This window comes from Muscardinus avellanarius (assembly GCF_963383645.1).
Source record: "Muscardinus avellanarius genome assembly, chromosome: 14".
Lineage (NCBI taxonomy): Eukaryota > Metazoa > Chordata > Mammalia > Rodentia > Gliridae > Muscardinus > Muscardinus avellanarius.
Window position 1 is genome coordinate 36,440,430 of NC_137800.1, and position 23,716 is coordinate 36,464,145.

Below are 23,716 nucleotides of genomic sequence, written 5' to 3' on the forward strand. Positions count from 1 at the left end.
GAAAAGATGCAGAGGGAAATGGAATGGAAAAAAGGGAATAAACAAAGAAAAGTAAAAGAGGAAGGTGCAGACTTGCGAGGACAAGGGAGGGATACCAGCTCCAGATTCTTTTCGCCGCGCACTCAGGGTACTTTTAGAGTTTTATTCCTTGAGTCAATGCACATTTATTGAGAAATTTAAATTTGGTGCCAGCATGATTTCTGAGTGCTGGAATATACTGGGGAGCCAATTAGACAAGGACCCTACAGATACTGAGTTTACATTCTGCAGTGTGGGGGGATATATTTTTTGTCATCACTTTCTTAGCCTCTTTCTCCTGCTCTTTCACTCCCGCGCTCCTCTCTGGGTCTGATATTGTAAACATTTTCTTGCTTATTTTGGAACAATTTTATGACCCTGCCTCTAGATTATTGAAAGGTCTGCACTTAACTGGGCACACCTGTAGTCCCAGTACTTAGGAGGCTGAGACAGGAGGATGCAGGCTCTAGGCCTCAGTAACCTGAGAAGTCCCTCAGTAACTTAGACTCTATCTCAGCATAAAAAGTAAAAATGGCTGGTGTGTAGCTCAGAGGTAGAATGCCCCTGGGTTCAATCCCCAGGAACACGAAAAATAAAATAAAGAAAAAAAAAAGATTTGCACTTGGAAATAATATATTATGAGATGACTGTCCAGTCACAGCAAGAGTCATAAGCTCAGGTTGGAGTGCTTATGACTTTCACACATACGTGAAAATGGACCAGGTAGCACACACTTGAGAGTGAGGGGAATTTTGACGAGCTGGAAAACAGATGTCCCATCTAAAGCCACCTACTATGTGTGTGTGTGTGTGTGTTCAAAATATGCATTTGAAATGAATCTATCTATGAGCCACTAGTTTGGGGCACTTGATGTAAATCATAATCCAATATTCCCAACCTGGTGGGTTCAATCCAGTCTAACCCCAAACTTCCTTCCTCTGATCTATCTTAGTTGAAGTCAGAGTGATACGGTTTGAAGTTTCCTGAAGTCACTTTTTCCCAGTGTGGCAATACAGGTCACTAGTTTCTTTGTCCTTAGATCAATTTTCAATTTCTAGAGAAGATATGTGAAAAGGGTCATCTGGGAAGCATCAGTTTCTCTGCTTAAGAGACAAGAATTACACCAAGTTCAGTATTATTTTGGTTTATGCAGTGTTTTCCATAAAGGTAACCATTACATTCCCCTCCTGGCCAACTCCTCTTTCTACTTATTTCCACCTAGGAGAAAAAGTTCCTTTTCAAGGCTCTCTCTTCCTTTGCAAGGACCCGTAAAGAATGCTAACTTAGTTTTATGTAAGGGCTAGAATTAGTGGGACTTGTAGGGGTAATAAGAAGTAGACACTGAGCTGGGATGAAGAGTCTGTGGAACATATAAAGTGACTCCAGTTTTCTCATGTACTCTGTCTGTTTCCTTATTCCTGACCTGGGACTGGTTTCCATTTTTATCCCTGCTGGCTGGGCTTTCCCGACCTGGGACAGAGTAGGTCTGTCTGACTCAAAGGTCACCATGATCTGGACGGGATTCCCAGAGCAGCAGGGGTACTAGTTATAAATATACATGGCGACTGCATAAAATTTCACAGCTCTGTGATCTTGGCAATATTTCCTCTCAGAAATGGCCTCTGTTTGGCCTCTGTTCTTAGCTTAGTGAGTTTGTTTCTTTTTGCTTTTGAAATAAGCTTCACAGTGAGAAAAGTCACTTCACACATCTTAAGAGTTACTTTCCTTGGCGATTAGTAAGAAATGATTAAAGGAGCATGCACTTCAAAGTTCACAATCTCAGAGTTTATGACCTGCTTCGGCCTGGGATTATGAAAGGTTTGGGCCGAATATTGTGCTTGTGTTCAAAGTAGTTCACATCCTGTAAAAACAAAGGGTTAAAAAAGTTCCTCAGTGGAAGATTAATATTTTTTGATAAAACCTAAGGAACAAAAATCGGAAAGAGAGGATTATTTACCACCAAACATTGACATGACTAAGAAGGTACGATGAAGCCACAAAGATTTCTTCTTTTTAACCATGCATCCTCTAAATGTTCAGGAGCTGGATAGGTCTGCTCCAGAACAATTAGAACCATGTTCCAGATGCTTATCTTTACAAATCTGATAGTGCCTTCAGGAAAGTAAAATGAAAAACGGCAAGAGCTGGACTTTTGAAAGGAAAAGAAACCATACGAGCACTGTCAAGAACATCGTGACCAGAACCAAGAGTCCAATACTTACTTTTGAGGCGAACTAGGAATGAGACCCCGTAGCTGTCCGTGAAGTGCATCTTGGATATTGCTAGTTGAATAGAGCCCAATGGGCGAGTTATAGGAAGCGCTCACTACCTGTCTTTTGTCATCAATGTTTGCTGCTGCAACAAAAGGCTGGGCCCTTCTGTTGTGCGCGGTACCAATGGGTTTGAATTCCTGTACAATGGCAGACAAAATACACAAGGCCACAGAGTGCACGACAAGCCGTTAATGAGCAAAACTAACAGCATTGCGATGGTTAATAAAGGCATCTTTACCTGCCACAAAATTAACACGAAGGTTAGGCAAGAGTTAGGGATACAGCTTTCTATCATTTTCTCTGAGATTGACATGTACTATCTTTATCTGTCAAATGTTATGATGCAAAGGAATTATATTATGCAAAGGACCTTATAGTATGAAACAGTTCAAACATTGCACCTCTTGGCTGCCCCCTACTGACTTCATTTATGTTTTGAAGAAATTCTAAAGGCTCATTTGGCTACTGAAAATTTGTGTCCAAAATGAGATTTTTGGCATAGAAAGAATTTTTATTATTAACATTTTCTCACATTATTATTGTTAACATTTATCTTGTATTACTATCTTAATAAGCTTTCCCCAATTCCTTAAAACAGAAGGGGAGTGAGCATTTATGATGGCTATACTAAATTATTTTAACTAATCTAGGTAAAACTGTTTTTACAAAGTACCTATGACAGCCAGGTATGATGGTACATGCTTATAGTCCTAACATTCAGGAGGCTGAAACAGGAGAATCTTGGTTCGAGGACAGCCTCAGCTACTACTTAATGAGGCCCTTTGCAACTCAGTGAGACCCTGTTTCAAAATAAAGAATTAAAAAATAGGGCTGGGGGTGTAGTTTGGAGGTAGAATGCTCCTTGGTTTCATTTCTACTACTGCAAAAAAAGTACCTATGGCAAAATATTTTGAATTTGGATTAGGCTTTAATGTTGACGTTTTAAGAAATGATAAGAATTAAAGCTGGGCGTGGTGGCGCATGCTTGTAATCCCAGCATTTGGGAGGCCATCGCGGTTCATAGCCTCAGGTACTACTTAGTGAGGCCCTTTGCATTTAGTGAGACCCTGTTCCAAAAACAAAGAATAAAAAATTAGGGCTAGGGGTATAGATCGGAGGTAGAATGCCCCTGGGTTCAACCTCCAGTACCGCAAATAAATAAATAAATAAATAAAAATAAAAACACTTTATGAAATTATTTAGAACATATATAGATAACCCTCCTTTATTATAATGATTTCACATTGCATATTTTAAAAAAGCTTGTTTGTGCTAGTTTCAGCAAGAGTAAAGTAGGTAAATTAGAGACAAACTATGTATATAATTCTCAAAATGGTCTTCACTTTATTTCTGGGAGAAGAGGACCTCGGATCATTGTCCTAAACCTTGAGTTTAGAACACGTCCAAGTGATCTGAGACCTTAATACATTTTAAATGTTGTCCAGTTATGAATACTATAATTTTGTGTTTTTTTCTCTTCTAAGAAACCAAATACCCATGAGCAAATTCTCTTCCCAAACTTTTCTAGTTAGCAAAAGTTGTATGAATAATATTTGTAACAGTACTTTTACTCACAAATTCACTTCATTTACTTTAATGAAGGTGTCTCCAGTGTTATACACAAATTTGAAATTGTATGAACATGTATAATTCTGTGAAATGTTACTGGAAAGAGGTAATTTTCATTAAAAGTTAATTATCATTGACATCATCTTTCCCTTGTCATTGGAAATGAGTAAGTTGCAAGTTGGAGCTTTTCTGGGAGAAAAGAGGAGAAAGAAAAGGAGGAGGAAGGAGGAGGGGAAGAGGAAGAAGAGGGAGAGAAGGGAGAGAAAAAAGGAAGAACAAGAAGGAGGAGGAGGAGAAAAGAAAGAGGAGGAGAAAGAAATAATTAAGAGACAAATAAGAAGAAAAGACCGTCTCATTCTGAATTGGAGTTTTTCATAGAGTTTCTGTGCCTGAGAATGAGCAACTTCCTGAATGGCAACCTGCAAAATGCTTTCTTTCGGTTATCCTGGGTAATCTCTATACACACTCCCTTTTTTCCCATGTAGACCTTTTTGAAAATTCCATTTAAAAATGGTTATGACAAGGCAGCGTCGGGCGTGGTGGCACACGCTTGTAATCCCAGCATTCGAGAGGCTGAGACCGGAGGATTGAGGTTCGCGGACAGCCTCAGCTACTTAGTGAGGCCCTTCGCAACTTAGTGAGACCCGGCTTCAAAATAAAGAATAAAAAAATAGGGCAGAGGGTGTAGCTCGGAGGTCGAATGCCCCTGGGTTCCACCCCCAGACCCGCAAAAAAAAAAAAAAAAAAAAAAAAAGTTATGACAAGGCAAATAAGATGTACCTTCAAATTTTAGCCTATTGAATCTTTTGTCTACCTATCTCAAGTTGCATAATAGCTGAGAACCTGTAGAGTGAAGAACTGTTTTTGTTTCCTTGGCCTGGGACAGCTCAGGTTAATAGTCCCATGAAGCTGAAAAAGAAGGCTTGAGCTGGTCGTGGTGGTGCACGCCTGTAATCCCAGCGTTTGGGAGGCTGAGACCAGAGTTATTCTGGTTCGCGGACAGCCTCAGCTATTTAGTGAGGCCCTTCGCAACTCAGTGAGACTCTGTTTCAAAAATAAAAAAGACTAGCTGGGCGTGGTGGCTCACACTTGTAATCCCCGCGCTTGGGAGGCGGAGACAGGAGGATCGCGCTGGTTCAAAGCCAGCCTCTCTAGCTTAAGAGACCCTATTTCCACATAAAGAAGTTAAAAAATAGGTCTGGGAGTGTAGCCCGTGGGAGTGTATCCCGGAGGTAGAAGGGCTTCCAGGAACCCCAGTACCACACACACACAAAAATAAATAAATAAAAATAAATAAATAAATAAAAAAGACTAAAAAAATAGGGCTGGGGGTGTTGCTCGGAAGTATAATGCCCCCGTGTTCCATCCCCACTACCACACACACACACACACACACACACACACACACACACACAGGCTTGAAGTGAATGCAGTTTAGCTATAATTCTTTGGTATAATTAAATTGATATCTTGTTCATTGAAAAATTTTCCTCTGTAATAATGGCTCATTGCCAAGAAGTTGGCTGGGTGACATCACTGTTGCTGCTATTAGGTAGCAGAATGACTTTCTGTAGCTTCAGAGATGTCCCAGCTTTGAATTCTAGAAAATGTGAAAATGTGTGTAGTCAGACATTTACATAGTGGTACAATCTGATTGTTTGAGCTGATGTAATAATGAACTTGGATTGGCTGTGTTTAATGATTAACCATTATGATTGGACATTATTATGGCATGAAAAAGTGAACTAGAAATAATTGTAAGTAGTGGCAAAGGTCATGATCTAAGCCTTCATGACAGTTTTTTTTTAATAGAAAAGATGACAGAAGGCTAATTACCTAATTCAGTTTTTGGTAATCATAAATTTTCAGGCTAATTAAAGAGTAAATCAGGCAGGACTGAACGACTCAAGCTTTGTGGAACTTTTTTTTAAACAAAGTATAGAGTGTCTTACAAATCTCAGTAACTAGAATTATATTTATAATGGTTAACATAATATGATAGCTTTATGGAGAATATCTCTTTCCTTATTTTTCTTAGCCTTAAAATGATGAATTTTAAACATGGGTAGTGATTGTACCATGAGGCAACTTCTCTGCAAATATTTGTACAAATCCCTCGTAGCACTTCTAAACAGCAGCACATAAGTTAATTAGCTTCAAGCTTTCTCTTTGGCATATTTAGATATATTTATATCAACGGTCACAAATATGTATACTTTGTTAAAAATAAATCCATTTTCTGTTCAGATCATAAAAGGAACTATTTATAATACAGGCTTCAAACATTTTTGTTTAGGCTTTGCAAAACATTGGTTTATTGGCTTCTAGAGTCATTCCCCAAAGCATATTAAAATGTATACAACAAAGGTAAACAAGAAATTTAAGTATGGCATTGAGAGGCAACATTCTGTCCAAGTCTTACATCATTGTTGATGGTCAAACAGAATCAAAAGACAAAAGCAATTAGAAGTTTGCTGTCCCACTTTGATTCCTTGTTTCTTGGAGAATAATGAGTATTAGAAAGTACTAGTAAAAAATTTATACAGCAGTTAATATACTCCAGCTCTTGTGTTTATTCCACCCAAATAAAACAATCAAATAGATTCATCTCTCTTAGGAATTTAATAAGTCATCATTAAAACCAATTACCAATTTTAAATCATACTTTAATGTTATGGCATATATAAAGGAGTAATATTTTGAATGAATGGCATGCTAGAGCTGCTAGTGAAGTCATGTGATACAGCTCCGCTGGTAACAGGAGAATGCTCCTCTTGACAGCAGTCACCCAAGTCCTTGAAATGACCTCCACAATGACAGCACTCATAGGGCAAGTTTCCTTCAATTTCTCTCTTGGAGAAATTGCCCTCAGATCAAGACTCAGGACATAACCATCTCCATCAGAAATAGTGTGTGTGATTCACATAATTTTTTTCCCTACTCTATATAACTTTTTTTCTATAAACACAGCGAGGAAATAAGAGAAACAAATTGTAGGAAGTGAGTGTATATTTGACCAAGCCGTGATGAGGAAATGATTACATCTCATCATGTTTGAAATTTATGAACAATTACTCCCTCCTCATGTTTATCCCACAAATGAAAAATAAAGTCACCCTTCAAATTATTTTTCTTCCAGTGATTGGTTTTAAGTGTTTCCCATATCTTACTGGGGAAGAATTTATGGGAAATGGTAATTATGAAAGCTTTTGTGGGTCAGCTGTTCTCAATTATGAGAACATTATAGACTAAAGTTAATAAAGAAAATAAACTGCATCTTTATTATCAAATATTTGGTGGCAGGGAATGCAGTATTTTATATGTAAATAGAGATAGCTTTCTTGTTTGAAAAAATATTATTCCAGAAAAGCATTTTTCTATTATCATATGTACATTATAATTTTGAAGTGATTAATATAAAGCAAAAATAAGGGTAAATCTTTATTTTAGAATGCAAGCTTTGAAGAAGGACTAACTGCATACTTTTAATCTAAGTAATGCTTTGTATAGAAAAATATATATGCCTGCTTATAGACTGTTCAAGATCACATAGAAGAGATTTATCTAATTCCTGGGGGTTGATTTAAATAACTTTGAATGTCTCTTTAAGCCTAACATTCAAGTTAAATTTACTTATTTATTTTTTATTTTTGTGGCACCGAGGATTGAACTCAGGGACATTCTACCTCTGAGCTACACTCCCAGACCCATTTGATTTAATAAATAAATAAATAAATAAATAAATACATTTTTTTGGGTGATACCGGGGTTCCTGGAAGCCCTTCTACCTCCGGGCTACACTCCCAGACCTCTTTTATACTTTTTATTTAGAAACAGGGTCTCTTAAGCCAGTGCGGCTGGCTTCGAACCTGCGTGATCCTCCTGTCTCTGCCTCCCAAGCGTGGGGATTACAAGCGTGCGCCACCATGCCTGGCCCCATTTTATTTTTTATTTTGAAACAGAGTCTCATTAAGCTGTGGAGGGCCTCACTAAGTTGCGGAGGCTGGTCGTGAACCGAACCTGGGATCCTTCCATTTCAGCCTCCCAAGTTACATAGGTTACAAGCATGTGCCACCACTCTTGGCTTCAAGTTTAAATTTTACATATATTTAAAAAAACTGTTTAGTGATAGCATGGAAAAATAAAAAAATTTAGATATTAAAAATTTAAAGCCAGGCGTAGTGGTACATGCTTGTAATTCCAGTACTTGGGAGGCTGAGAGGATAGGGTCACAGATTTGAAGCCAGCCTCAGCACTTGTGAGTCTCTCTGCAACTTAGTGAGACCCTGTTTCAAAATAAAGAATAAAATAGGTCTGGGGGTATGTATACCTCAGAGGTAGAATGCCCTTGGGTTTAATCTCCATTACAATACAAAATATCATGTCAATTTTTACTATAAATGTATAGGAAAAAGGTCTTCTAAGCCTAAACCTCTGCATAGAGAAAAAAAATCAGAAATATGTTCATCTTTTATTATTTGTGACTGAGTTTAGAAGATAGGATATAATGTTTTCTTTCTTTCTTTCTTTTTTTTTTTTTTTTTTTTTTTGCAGTACTGGGGATGGAACCCAGGGGCATTCTACCTCCGAGCTACACCCCCGGCCCTATTTTTTATTCTTTATTTTGAAACAGGGTCTCAATGAATTGCAGAGGGCCTCACTAAGTAGTAGCTGATGCTGTCCTTGCAATCCTCCCATCTCAGCCTCCCAAATGCTGGGATTACAAGCATGTGACACCATGCCCGGCTAATATTTTATTTTCCAATGAATGGATATTACTTTTAAAAATGAAAACCATTCTAAAGCAAAAGTTACGATACTTAACATAAAAGTTTGGCTTGGGTTGGGAAACTAACTCAAATACTATATCGCTCCCTGGCATTTCACTATCCATCTACGAGGTCATTTTAAAGCAGGATCACATTTCTTTCTCAAACTGATGTGCCTCTGTTGCCCAGAAGATTGCTCTATTTGCAGAGTTCTTATTATGATTAAAAAAAGATATTTTTGCAATACTTAAAAATAACTATAGATAAGTTTTTCTCTCATCTCAGTCCAGAAGTTAAATTTACTGTTTGATCTTTATCACCACATTTTCCCCCTAGTTTATATCATGGGATTTTCAGATAGGAGGGGATACATTGATATTTAGCTATTTCGTGTAGGGTAGATCTATGCTGAAGTACTGAGTTATGTGAACTGGCCATGTGGAAATCTCGTGTCTTATGAAGAGTAGAAATCATTTGGCCCATTAAGAGAAGAACTGAAGTTGTTCTTATCTCTGAGCCCTTTAAACACTGGCCTCAAGAAGAGGTTGCCGGTAAGAATTAGTCATGACTCAAACTAATGGAATTTTTAAAGGCCCATCTGACCGGCTCCTCTAGCCCTTTACCTAATCATCACCTTTTTTATTTTTTAATGTAATTTCTTTTTCCCAATTTGTCATATCATAAATATTCATATTTTCTAAACTCCAAATGCAGGCCAAATGGACTAATACAGCATTGACAAGAGGCCAGATTATATAAAATTGGGATTTTCCCTTAAAACTCAGTTCTTAACATCACAGTCATAAATCAATGCTCACAGATTTGCGAAGGAGGCCTTTTCTAGAGTTCCACCTCAGGAATTATGTTTTGCCTCCAATTCTGGAGACACACTAGCAAAAATACAGGCTTTCAGCTGGTTTAAACTGAAATGGGTTAAGCTCATTTTTGCTTAATAAATACTTGCTGAATTACCTATGTGCCAGGGTAGGAAGGCAATGATGAAACATTGGGGATTTGAATTTTGATCAAATCTGTCTAGTTAGCTCCATACCTTACTTCTTATATAAATGAAATAGGGTTTAAAAAATCAGGAGAAATTTCAAATGGAAAAAGAGTTTGCAAAAGAGTGCAGTACAATTTTGGATGTGTGCTGTATATGAACAAGGGTATGTAGAAGTCCATCTAGCTTATCCTGGAGATAGCAAGATCTCTGGTAATTATAAATGCATTCATAAGGGCCACAAATTTCCTTTTTTATTTCATTTTATTTTTATTTTTCATTTTTTGGTACCTCTGAGCTACACCCCTGGCCCTATTTTTTTATTCTTTATTTTTTTGAAACAGGGTTGCAAAGGCCCTCACTAAGTAGTAGCTGAAGCTGTCTGTAAACCGCGATCCTCCTGTCTCAGCCTCCCGAATGCTGGGATTGCAAGTGTGCGGCACCACACCCAGCCAAATTTCCTTTTTAAAAAAGCACCAGATAGATTTTTGTTCTCTTGTGCTGCCTCTAAGTGAGGACTTGATGAGGTTGGGAGGATTATCTATGAGTGATGGCTTTGCCTGAGAACTGTATTTTTCTTCTTCCAGTAGTTTGTTCTAAAGAGAATGTTGATTTACCAAGCCAGCTAGCATGCCAGGGTGAGCCACCATCAACTTGTATTTTACAAGTTGAACATCCCTTAGACAAAAATCTGGAATTCAAAATGCTCCAAAATGGATTTTCTTTTTTTTTTTTTTGCGCTGCTGTCACAAGTAGGAAATTCTACTCCTGACCTCATGTAATTGGTTGCAGTCAAAATACAGGCACACTAAACAGTGCATAAAATTATCTTCAGGCTATGTGTACAAATAAATGTATAACAAAAATACATTTCATTTTTAGGCTTGGGTCCCATTTGCAAAATACATCATGTGTAAATATTTTCTTTTTTTGGGTGGTACTGGGTTCCTGGAAGCCCTTCTACCTCTGGGCTATACTCCCAGACCTATTTTATTTTTGGAAACAGGGTCTCTTACGCCAGCATGGCTGGCTTCGAACCTGCGCGATCCTCCTGTCTCTGCCTCCCAAGCGTGGGGATTACAAATGTGCACCACCACGCCCAGCTATATATTTTCAAAAAACAACCTGGAGGTCTAAAACATCACCAGCTTCAAGCATTTTGAATAAAGGATACTCAACCTGTATTGCCTGTCCCACTTGTTTTATCATTTGGTCTCTTACCCTAAAGAGTAAAAGTCTTACCTGACCTAAACATCCCCACTCAACTTTCATTATCACTTTTACAAGGCGACAGCTGGAGGTGGTGGTAGAACAGTTCTGAGAAATGGTTCTCAGGACTGGTCCTGGCCAGTGTTAGAAAATGTAGTTTATCTTTAGGCCCTCCAGTTCCTTTCATTCACTGGTCACTAATGTCTTGAGTGTCTGTTGTGGTCTATAACTGGGAAAATCAGAGTGAAGAGATAGAGAGATGGCCCCTGCCTTCATGAATATTCCATATCTTGCTCCTTTGCTTGCAACCTCTTTTCCCCTCTTTCTCTCCATTTTTTAAGGCTCAGATTCTACTTTATCTTCAGTCAAAAGCTAGCACAAGAACTTTATAACTCTAAGGATTCCCTGATGCACGGTATTCCTTCTCCTGGGTGTTAAGGTCTATATGTTTATAGCAAATAAAGCTTTGATCCAGTATAATTGATAATGGTCCAAGTAATTGTTTTATGTGGTATTGGGGATTGAACTCAGGGGCATTCCACCTCTGAGCTACATTCCCAGCCCTATTTTATCTTCTCTTCTGAAACAGAGTCTTGCTAAGCCACTGACAGCCTCACCAAGTTGCTGAGGCTGGCCTCAATGAACCTACACTCTTCCTGTCTCAGCCTCCTAAGTTCTGGATCACAGGCATGTGCCACCACACGTGGCTCCATGTAATATTAATGAGGAAAGAAACCTCTACTACAATATAACAGTAATGAGAAAATAAGCCTTCATTATACCAGAATAAATAGCAATGCGGATAGGAAGCCCAGTCACATCGGAAGCCTCATGTCCCTTAAGAAAGGTCAGGAGGCTTCCTGATCACAGCCTGGGAGTAGAGGGCACCTCACTAGCAGCAAGATCTTCCACTTATGTGAGTATCTCTATGAACAATACCATGTGCCAAGTTCTTTGTATTATTTCATTTAAATACTTGAGAAGCTCTGTGAGATACTTGTACTTGTTATTCTATATTTATTTCACCCAGAAGAAAATAAGCTTATGGAGACAGGTGAAGAATGTGAACAAGGGCAAATAGGGGAGTTGTCCCTGAAAGAGGGACGCCTCTGAAGCATAGGTTAAAAATACACTCTCAGTTCATTTTCTCTAAGATATATAGAAAAACTACTCACTTGGGAATATCTAATCAGTTTTGCAGGAAAATTTGTTTCAAAAGGGATATTAAATTCTTATCTCTGAGGTCTAATCAGTTTTGTAGGAAAACTTATTTTAAAAGGGATATTAAATTCATATCTAGGAATATCTAATCAGTTTGTAGGAAAACTTATTTAAAAGGGATATTAAATTCATATCTCTATATCTATAAGCTGAGGGAGCCTCTGAGTAGAGGTTCTAAAATACTGCTCTTAATTAAATTTTTTAGTATGTCACAGTTGAGGTTTGATTTAATTTCAGTTTTTTTGGACTTTTTGAAAGTAGATAAGTATCAATCAGATTATTAGATTAATTTAGCTCATGAGATAGAGTAACCTCAAGGGAAAATTCTTTATCTTTGTAATTCAGCTGCATGAACAGAATATCTCCATGATAACATAATGCAAAACTTCTTTTGTAAGGCAAATTTGATTATAGAATGCTGGGATTGAGAATTAAAGAAGGGTGCTAAATGAGATCTGAGTGCTATTGTGATCTTGCAGGATTGAAGTTCACGATAACTATTATATTAGAGACACCTGTTTCAAGCGTTAAGCCCTACTTTTGTTTTGCTTTGTTTTAAATAACTTAAACTTCTGAGATGACCTCATACTCATTTTGCAGAAGTTTATTATAGGAAATTTAAAAAGTGGACTCTGTAGATTTAGAAATTTTTTCCCTGATCAGAACTTACATGTCTTTTAACAAGATGCTTGCCTACGTGTAAGACAAGACATTGCTTCGTGACTTATTCCAGCTTTTAATTTGGAATTTTAAATTTTTATTTATTTATTTTTGGTACTGTGAATTAAACCCAGGGGCATTCTACCTTTGACCTACACCCCAGTGCTTTAACTTTTGTTTTGTTCTGAAACAGGGTCTTGCTAAGTTGCGGAGGCTGGATTCGAGACTGTGATCCTCCTGTCTCGGCTTTTTAAGTACTGGCCTCCCAAGTACATGCCCAGTTCAATTTTTATATTTGCTACCTTTTCCTCTTGGTAGCATTCCTGTTCATGAAAAGGAATTATAATGCAAATATCATTTAATCTAATATTCATACCTGTGGTTCTGACTCTAAGTTGATTTTGAAAGGATGAGCTTTTCCATCTTCAGATACCTGTGGAGACCATAAGCGAGTTTCTGCCCTGTAAATAAAAAAGTTTTAGCATTCTTTAATTTTCTTCTTTCTTTCTTTCTTTCTTTCTTTCTTTCTTTCTTTCTTTCTTTCTTTCTTTTGCAGTACTGGGGATTTTTTTTTTTTGCAGTACTGGGGATTGAACTCTGAGCTACATCCCCAGCCCTATTTTTTATTCTTTACTTTGAAAAAGATCTTACTAAGTTGTGGAGGGCTTCACTAATTAGCTGGGGCCGATGTGAACTTGTAGTCCTCCTGTCTCAGCCTCCCAAGTACTAGAATTACAAGCGTGCACCAGCACACCTGGCTCTAGTATTCTTTAATTTCTTATTACTTTTGTGAAAATACTTGCAATCCTCACTACTGTAAGGAAAAGAAATATATTTTTTTTACTTATTCTGTTTTTTTCATTCAAATTAGACTTATGATTTTAGTGTCTTTGGGGAAATCTAGAGCCAGTCATGACTGTTTGGAGTACACTGTGCAGCTTCATGAAAAAAGTAGTGTCCAGTATGTGTGAGAAACTGTATGGGAGAAGGAGGTTCTGGAAGCACAGCACAGAGACCAGGGGCAAACTCCCCAGGTCTCCCCTTCTTCCCTCCTGTCCTACCCAGACCTCTACAGGAGACACAGGGACTGGCCAGATGGATTTGCTACTGGCACCATGGAACTGTGTGTTGTTCTACGCCTCTCACGAATCTCTCTGGGACCCTATTGCTCCTAAGGGACTATGTGCTTGACAGAAACACAGGTTATACACAGATAGGAAAAGAATCTATTTTACCCCTGAAGCTGGCACATTGGCCAATTTACTGCTTCTTTGGTACCAACAGAGACAATAGTGAATACAACAGCAACAGGATAAACAAACACTATAACCAATCATTATTTTCATTTCAGATCAGGACTTTGATGACAAGTGATGGAACATTTCTTTTCTTTCTTTCTTTCTTTCTTTCTTTCTTTCTTTCTTTCATTCTTTATTTCATCAGAAATATCTCCATTTCTAACACAACCACATGCACATGCATTCTCACATCTTATAATATTCTGGCTGAATTCTGTACAAAAAAGCCAACGGCATATATATATATATATATACGTTTATATATATGCTATATATAGCTATATATGCTAAATATATATGCTAAATATATATGCTAAATATATATAAACAACCACTTATTTTTTATTTTTTGTTGGTACTGGGGTTCCTGGAAACCCTTCTACCTCCAGGCTACACTCCCAGACCTATTTTTATATATTTTTATTTGGAAACAGGGTCTCTTAAGCCAGTGAGGCTGGCTTCAAACTGTGTGATCATCCTGTCTCTGCCTCCCAAGCGCGGGGATTACAAGCGTGCGCCACCATGCCCAGCTAACAACCACTTTTAACATGATCACATTTTGGCAAGCCAAGAGATTCTTTTAGAAGCATTTCCACATTGCATTCCATTCTTGACCACATTGAGAGCAGCAGGACAACTAGTCCTACTTACTGTCAACTGTTCATATGACCAGTGACTATTTCCACAGTCAATTGACTACATTAGTATTGGAAGAAAAAAAAATTATATGGCCACTTTTATTGTTTTAACATGCTAGAGAATTCTTTGAAATATTGTGTCAAGAGCTACTAGCTGGGTGTGGTGGCCCACACTTGTAATCCCAGCATTTGGGAGGCTGAGACAGGAGGATCGAGGTTCGCAGACAGCCTCAGCTACTTAGTGAGGCCCTTTGCAACTCAGTGAAACCCTGTTTCAAAATAAAGAATAAAAATAAAAATAGGGCTGGGGGCCATGCGTGGTGGCGCACGCTTGTAATCCCCGCGCTTGGGAGGCAGAGACAGGAGGATCGCGCAGGTTCGAAGCCAGCTGCGCGCGCTGGTTTAGGAGACCCTGTTTCCAAATAAAAATGTAAAAATAGGTCTGGGAGTGTAGCTCGGAGGTAGAAGGGCTTCCAGGATCCCCAGTACCACCAAGAAAAAAATAGGGCTGGGGATGTAGTTTGGAAGTAGAATGCCCCTGGGTTCCATTCCCAGTACTGCAAAAAAAAAAAAAAAAAAAAAAAAAAAAAAAAAATTGCTACTGGATTGAATGACTTCAGTGCAGAATGAAATGGCAAATTCACAAGAAAAGCCAGCCAGACTTCTAAGCCCTATGACCCTCCTTCTTGCTAGGAGGGTGAAACCATTTATATATAGTTCTGGTTCAAGTTCTTCTGAAAAACAGATTGAATTTTAACACCATCAATTAAGGAGCACCTGTCAATCTTGAGACACAGCTGGTGAGCTGCGGCTTTAATCCTGTCCTGTGCATCAGCATGAGTCATGGACTCTGTACCAAAGCCATCGATGGCCAGGATGACATCTCCGGGACACAGGTTGGCAGCTGCCGCCTTGCTTCCTGGAGTAATCTAGAAGAAATCATAGCACCATTTAAAAACCAACGCACTTGCAGCAGTGTCTTGAGTTTTGTGCTTGCTATTTGTATTATAGCCTGATTTTTAGTGTCTCAGCTCCAAATCTTAAACCTGTTAAAATAATTTCCAGTTCCTTTTTAGTTCCTCAACATTGTACCCCCTTTAGGGTTTTATAGGCACTGTTATTTCGGCCTGAAATGCTTCCTCTACGATTCATCTGGTTGCTCTCTAGCCTTTAGGTCTGGCCTCAAATGCTGCATTTTCAGAGAGGTTTCCCTGTACATTTGAAGTAGTTCCTCTAAGCCCCACTATTCTTTACCTTTATAAACCCTGCTTATTTTCTTCCTGAAAATTATTGGTAACTTAAAAATATGTGTAAATAGTTTTTATACCTTTATTGGTGCATTGTAATTATACATTATAGTGAGGTTCAAAGTGATACATACATGGCACACATCACTGGTAATTTTTTTTTTTCCAGTACTAGGGATGGAACCCAGGGGCATTCTATTTCCAAGGCACACTCCCAGCCCGATTTTTTATTCTTTATTTTGAAACAGGGTTTCACTGAGTTGCAAAGGGCCTCACTAAGTAGCCGAGGCTGGCGGAGAACTGCAATCCTCCTGTTTCAGCCTCCCAGATGCTGGGATTACAAGCATGGGCTACCACACCCGACTAATCACTGGTAATTTTATGTTTGTTTATTTACTTGTGTATTGTTAGTCTTCCAGCCAGACGGGAATCTCTTAGGGATACACATATTATGTGTACAAATAGTTCCTGGATTTTGATGGTTCAACTTGTGATTTTTTTAAAACTTTACCATATTGCAAAATAGATACACATTTAGGTAGAAACCATAACTTGGATTTTGAATTTTGATCTTTTCTTGGGCTGTCTATATGTGGTAGGATACTCTCTCCTTATGCTGGATGGTAGCAGTGAGCCCACAGCTCCCAGTCAGCCGTGCCATCTGGAGGATACTCTTCAGTGTACTGTGTTGGTAAGATATGATGTTCAGTATGCTGGGTGTATTAAATACATTTTCAACTTATGATGGGTCTATTGAAATGTAGCCCTGTAGTAAGTTTAGGTGCACCTGTATTTCTTTTTTTTTCTTTCTTTTCTTTTTTTTTTTTTTTTGTGGTACTGGGGTTCCTGGAAACCCTTCTGCTTCCGGAATACATTCCCAGACCTATTTTTTAAATATTTTTATTTGGAAACAGGGTCTCTTAAGCCAGTGTGGCTGGCTTCGAACTTTGCGATCCTCCTGTCTCTGCCTCCTAAGCGCAGGGATTACAAGCTGCACCACCAGGCCCGGCGGAGCACCTGTATTTCTAATGCTTTACACTGTATAGCCCAGCATTTAGAATTAAGAAATGATAAGTTAAGACTGGATGAAGAGGCCATTTAAATCAGAGGTTACAAAACAAAAAGAACTAGTCCATTCACATGTGAAGATCATGGTTATTGACATCAACCTACATTGTTATACTTGGCCATTCCCGCTAGAGAAGAATTATACATAAGACTTGACTTTAATCTCAAACTTTTTTTTACATATAAATTGGATTATTCTGAATGCTTTACTTGAAAATTATCCATTAATTCATTTTTCTCTATTTGCTTATTCTAGCTATTATATTAAATATTGTGGCTCTAAGGGAAACTCGAGTTCATCTAAATAAATAAGATTTCTAAAATAATACATTCTCATGTATTATAGATATTTGGGCTAATCACTAAAATATTTATTACACTCACTTTAATTCTTTGATTATTTCATGTAGTGATCATGATGTTTTTTTAATAGGAACATCTGATAGAAGCTGGGTGAAGACTGGGGATATGGCATTTTAGCTTTTTCTTTTCTTTCTTTTCTTTTTTTTTTTGCAGGTCTGGGGATGGAACCCAGGGGCATTCGACCTCCGAGCTACACCTCCTGCCCTATTTTTTATTCTTTATTTTGAAACCGCGTCTCACTGAGTTGTAGAGGAACTCACTAAGTAGCTGAGGCTGTCCCCGAACCGCGATCCTCTGGTCTCAGCCTCCCGAATGCTGTGGTTACAAGCGTGCGCCATCACGCTCGGCTATGGCATTTTAGCTTTTAGAACATATTTCATAGCTCTTTGTTATTTAGTAATTCTCTCAGACTCATAACTATTCGAAGACCAAGTTTCCAACCCCAACATGATTTGTAGTGATAAAAATACTTTAAACTTTTATTTTGAAATAGTATGTCAAAACCAGTACCTTCTACTTTTAAATTTCTAAGATTAAGATGAATTTCTCTGAGTTAAAACACAAGAAAGCATGGCTTCATCTGTTTGCTTTTAAAATCTCTTAAATTTTCTTGTACACCTAAATGAATTTAAGTTATATAACACTAAATCCTAACTTTGAAAAGCTTAACATGTTTTTTTAGCTTTGGTTAAGATGAATGGAAAATAGGATAGTGTGTATATGTGTCTCTATACTTTTTAAATAGAGGCACCAAAACTTAGATATTAAAAATCTAAGTAATATATATATGTGTTCAATCTACATACTGAATAGATATTAAATATTTAAGTTGATTTTCTTAAATATTGAATATTACTAAAATTTACTAACAGTATTAATACTAAACAATACCATTTCATATTTATACAAAATTTTACATTTACAAAGCTTGTTCTCATACCTTTGACTCTGTTTCAACAACTCTCTAAGAAAAGAAGACTCTCTTTCTGAGAAGGAGGAGTTTCTAAGTGGCCTGTTACCTCCTGGGAGATGAGAGCAGCTATATAGACATGACACCTGGGGTCTTAAAAGCCAACTAGGAAAGGTGGTTGATAGTGATGGCCAGCATCCATTTCTAACTTTGTAGTCAATCTGGTAATTGCTATCTTTGAGTCACTTCGGAGGTGGTATAGAAAGTAAAATATATATAGAGAGAGGTGAGAAAGAAGGAGAAATATGGTGCCTTTACCTCTTACTGGTTGTCAAGTTCATCCAAACTGATGATCGGAAAATGATTACTAAATTGGCTTGGTTTCACTAAGTTAAATAATTTATTTAAACATAAAAATCTATTATTTCCCCAAATCGCTTTTACTCTTATTATATTATGATATTATCTTGTATTATCATATTTTTATTTTATGTTATTTCTCACAGTTTATTATTACTGTTTTCCCAGATTGGGAGAAGAAAGCTAAAAATGAAGCATAGTTTTTAAATAAATTATTTGTTATTCAGACTCATTAGGGTTTAAATATTGAAAATACTAGAGAGATAACTAGATGTGGTACAGCAATCAATCATTCAACACCATGTCTTCAAAGTTGTCTGATTACAAGAATCACCTAGAGTTCTTGTTGACTATAAAGATTCCACTCTCCTCCAGATGTCTGGAATCAGGAACCAGAATCACTAGGAGTGGAGCCAGGGAATTTGTGTTAACAGATGCCTCAGATGATTTCTATTATTCATATTAACCTATTACTTGGGCCTGTTTGGGGAAGAAACTAATTTAAAACACAAAACATGTATAACATATTATTTGCTATAGAAGATACAAAGGAAGTCCAAGATATGCCTCTAATATGATACTGATGTTATGAACAAAAATGGAGCCAGGTGTGGTGGTACACGCCTGTAGTTCCAGCTACTTGGGAGGCTGAGGTAGGAGAATTGCTTGAGCTCAGGAATTCAGGACCAGGTTGGGCAGCATAGTGAAACATTATCTTCCAGAAAAAAATACAAAAATGATTGAAGTAATGGAGTAACACAAGTATATACTAAAGGGCTGCAATTGGGTAAAGGGTCCAAAATCTCTAGAAACCCCACTATTTCATCATTCTCCATTCCCCACCCAATAAACTTCACAGGCTTTCTCTGGCATCTAATGACCTCTAGCACCTGAATGCAATAGGTGTTTCTAGAGCCACACTTCCTGTCAGTTATATCACGATGTCTGCATGCACCTGGGCATGAATATTTTCAAAAGTTATCTCGGTGACTCTTAATGTGCAGCCAGGGCTGAGAACTATTATCTTGTTACTACTGAGAACTTTCATCTCACCTAATTCTTAAGATAATCTTAAAAAAAAAAACACCCAGGTTCCTCTGTTTTTAGATAAAAGAAGAACAATGCTCAGAAAGCATAAGGAACTTGTCATACATTAAGTGAAAATTCAAAATTCCTACCTGGGTCTGTCACATTTTGTAGCTCAGGCTCGTACACTACCCTGCAGCGCCTTTCCTGCAGGCAATCACCACTCCTGCCTTCCCTATCTCTTTGATCATCATTTTCTTGTAAAATCCTAGACAGGTTGTATCATGGTAGCCTGTGTGCATGTCTCTTGTCTTCTACTGATATGAGTTTCTCAGGGGGTAGAAATCCATCCAAATCATAACTGTACCCAACATGCCCTTCACACACAAGCCATTCTGCACCTAGTAGATATTTATGGGATGTGTGAATGTTATGTACATATAAGCCACTGCTCTCATATAGACATCATTTTGCTAGCACAAAATTATATAGGTTTTTATTCACGTCAACCTTCCTAAATACATTTGTTTTAGACTGGAAAAGGACTGAATTTAAACATCAACACTCCTTTTAAAAAGTTTATATTTTTACTAAAGAAGTATATTTTTCTATGTTAAAGCCCACAAAGATTAGGAATACACTAACACTTTCTACATTGGCATCCAAATCCATAGAGCATTACCAGTTACAAGAATCTTCATCTTTGGTGTGCTACAAATAGAAAGGATGGAGGAGTAAAGGGGCAAAGGGAGAGGAATTGAATAAAAAAAAGAGACATACTGGGACCAGATGTATGTAGTTATTTTATGTCACACATATAATAGAAACTTGTAGTGTATTCCACATAGGCATTTTGTGAAAGCAACTGTCTAACTTGTCTGTGAGAGTAGATTCCTGTTCTAGATGATTAAAAAATCTTAGAGACTCCTTAGAGTCTTCTTGAAAGAAAATAAAAAGCTCACTTAGAGATGTGAACTTTAACCATTATTCTGTGATATATTTAGAAAAAATTATATATGGTATTTGAATTAAGCACTCCTTTCCTTAAACTGAACATTCAAAACTTAAGTTCTATCTTGCACAAAGCATAGCAAATATATCACCTAGAAACTGCTGGTGTTTGGTTTTGACTTACCTTATGGTGTGTGTGTTAATGATACAAAGATTCACACCACTAGATAATTAGTTTGTGAATGGTTATGAGAAAGTGACCTTTTTTCTTACTTTTGTGAATTGCAATTTCAATTCCTGGAGAGAGTGACACTCGTTACTCTCCCACAAACTCTGGCTGGAGCTCTATTATCTAGGAACCTTGCAGTATAAATGTTTCTGTACTTTATGAAGTTGAAAAAAATCCAAAGTTGAAAATACACTTAGTGTATCTAACCTGCTGACGTCATAGTTTATAACAACACAGGACACTCTGGATGGAGCAAAGAGTATTAACTCTTGTGATCGCATGGCTGGCTGGAAGATGTGCCCAGCATCAACACAGAGTAGCATACCTCATATTGCTAACCCAGGGAAAGATTAAAATTTATAATTCCAGGTGTGGCTTGTACCCAATTTGTGTTACTTCCACATCATTGTAAAATAGTACCATTATTAGTAAGGGATCCTCCGTATTCTGCTTCTATAAACTGTGAAGCAGGACAGAGGGTGTAGCTACAGGAGAACAAAAACTGATTTAACTTGACCAAATGTATCTCATTTATTGAACTTTTGTGACACTAAGTAGACATGGTATTCTATTTTTTGTCTTTTTAAGAACTTATCTAAAAGAGACAAGTAACTTACAAAATGATTCCCAATTATCTTTACTGTGGAATATTTTTTTAGGAACACCAATCTATACCTATTTATGACAAAGTTAAGTAAAAATGAGCAATTTAGTCAGTTATTCATACTGCACATGTATTATTTATTCTTCAATATAGATGATGTACTAGAGACTGTGGTAGGCATTGAGTTGTCCCCAAAGTAGAAAGTTCCTGTGCTCAGGGATCAGGCAACCTAGTAAGACGTAGATGTACTCAAACATCTGTGGTACAAAGCATGATAATAAGGGGAGGAGGTAGGCCCAAAGCTTTGGCAATCAAGCAGATAAAATGATTATTACTAGAAGGCAGACTGGGTAACAGTATTTGTTTTGTTTTGCTTTTGGTATTGGGAATTGAGTCCGGGGAATTCTACTTCCGAGTTATACCCTCAGCCCTTTTTACTTTTTATTTTGAAATGAGGTCTCACTGAGTTCGTTGAGGCTATTCTTGAACCTGCATTCCTCCCGTTTCACCCTCATGAGTACTGGGATTATGAACACGCCCCACTGCACAGTGCGTGCAGTATTTGAATGGGTTTCCAAACACATAAGGGACAGTAGGGGGATGGGGAAAATAATTGGGATATATATCACATGCAAAGACAGCTAGGGAAATCTTAAGCAGCACAGAGTGATGACACCACTGTCTAGATATGGAGAGAGAGAGATAGAGGGGGGAGAGAGAGAGACAGAGTGGGAGAGAGAGACAGAGGGGGAGAGAGAGACAGAGGGGGAGAGAGAGATAAAGGGGGAGAGAGAGAGACAGAGGGGGAGAGAGAGACAGAGGGGGAGAGAGAGAGACAGAGTGGGAGAGAGAGACAGAGGGGGAGAGAGAGACAGAGGGGGGGAGAGAGATAAAGGGGGAGAGAGAGAGACAGAGGGGGAGAGAGAGACAGAGGGGGAGAGAGAGAGAGAAAGAGATGGGGGGACAGAGAAGACATAAAGTTGGAAAGTCAACTTGGGATAAATGGTGAAAGCCATGAACGCCATAATGAGGATCACAAATTTTATTCTCTACAAGCTAGTGATGCCTTTGAAGAACTTTAAAGAATGGGAGAGACAGGACCAACCCTATATTTTTCAAAATGGCTGCTAAGAAGATGCAAGGTGGGTTGGAAAGGGGAGATAAATGTCTAGGTATCAAGTTAGGGGAACTTTAATAAAGGCAGTAGTTGAAAAGCTGGAAAGCAGTTGATTTTGAAGATATAAAACTGATAAGACCTGTGACTCATGGAATGGCACACACACACACACAAAAACCTATTTAGAAATATCTGACTGGAGGGCCGGGCGTGGTGGCGCACGCTTGGAATCCCCGCGCTTGGGAGGCAGAGACAGGAGGATGGCGCAGGTTCGAAGCTAGCTGCGCGCGCTGGCTTAGGAGACCCTGTTTCCAAATAAAAATGTAAAAATAGGTCTGGGAGTGTAGCCCGGAGGTAGAAGGGCTTCCAGGAACCCCAGTACCACCAAAAAAAAAAAAAAAAAGAAAAAAGAAATATCTGACTGGAGCCGGTGTGGTGGCCCATGCTTGTAATCCCAGCATTTGGGAGGCTGAAACAGGAGGATCGCAGTTCACAGACAGCCTCAGCTACTTAGTGAGGCCCTTTGCAACTCAGTGAGACCCTGTTTTAAAATAAAGAATAAGAAATAGAGTTAGGGGTATAGCTCAGAAGTAGAATGCCCCTGGGCTTCATCTCCAGTACCACAAAACAAACAAACAAACAATCAAACACACAGACACACACAAAAGAAATATCTGAATGGTAAGTGGGATTTTTCACATGTGTGGATTTCAAAATGCAGCTTGGGAGGCAGGTTGACCATGCGCCAAGTCCTGTCCCACTGCTTAAGATGACTGACAGTTAAGTGAATCTCAGAGTCTCATTCTCATCTGCACAAGGAGCTCTTACTACTACCTCTGTCACTAGGCTATTAGGGTTGTTATGAGACTTAAGTCAGAAAATATAAAGGGCTTAGAAGAATGCATGGCAAGCAAGACTATATGAACACATTTACAAATTTTTCTACTTTAAAATATTGAAGTATAAAATCGAATAAAAACAAGGCTGATTTTTGTCATATTTTTAATCTTTTTTTTCCAGATGATTTTCACTATTATAATTTCAGTGATATTTTATTTTAGTGGTGACAGTACTGGGAAATGAACCCAGATGATTCTATCTTCAAGTTATATCTCCAGCCGGGCGTGGTGGCGCACGCTTGTAATCCTAGCATTTGGGAGGCTGACACCGGAGGATTGCGGTTCGC

General features: G+C 38.1%; 1 protein-coding gene across 4 annotated transcripts in view; it reads right to left on the reverse strand.

Moving 5' to 3' along the window:
• Positions 1 to 23,716, reverse strand: part of PDLIM3 (PDZ and LIM domain 3) — a gene marked incomplete at its 5' end in the record, with an annotated part of 35,988 nt that overhangs the window by 9,804 nt on the left and 2,468 nt on the right. For 2 of the 4 annotated variants that reach the window (XM_080710132.1, XM_080710130.1), the window contains 3 exons: positions 1,812 to 1,879; positions 13,096 to 13,180; positions 15,433 to 15,584. In XM_080710132.1, coding sequence (XP_080566258.1) covers positions 1,812 to 1,879; positions 13,096 to 13,180; positions 15,433 to 15,584 — 305 coding nt within the window. Of the gene's footprint in view, positions 1 to 1,811; positions 1,880 to 2,240; positions 2,429 to 13,095; positions 13,181 to 15,432; positions 15,585 to 23,716 lie in introns of all 4 variants that reach the window. The other 2 variants (XM_080710131.1, XM_080710133.1) reach the window with 2 other exon arrangements.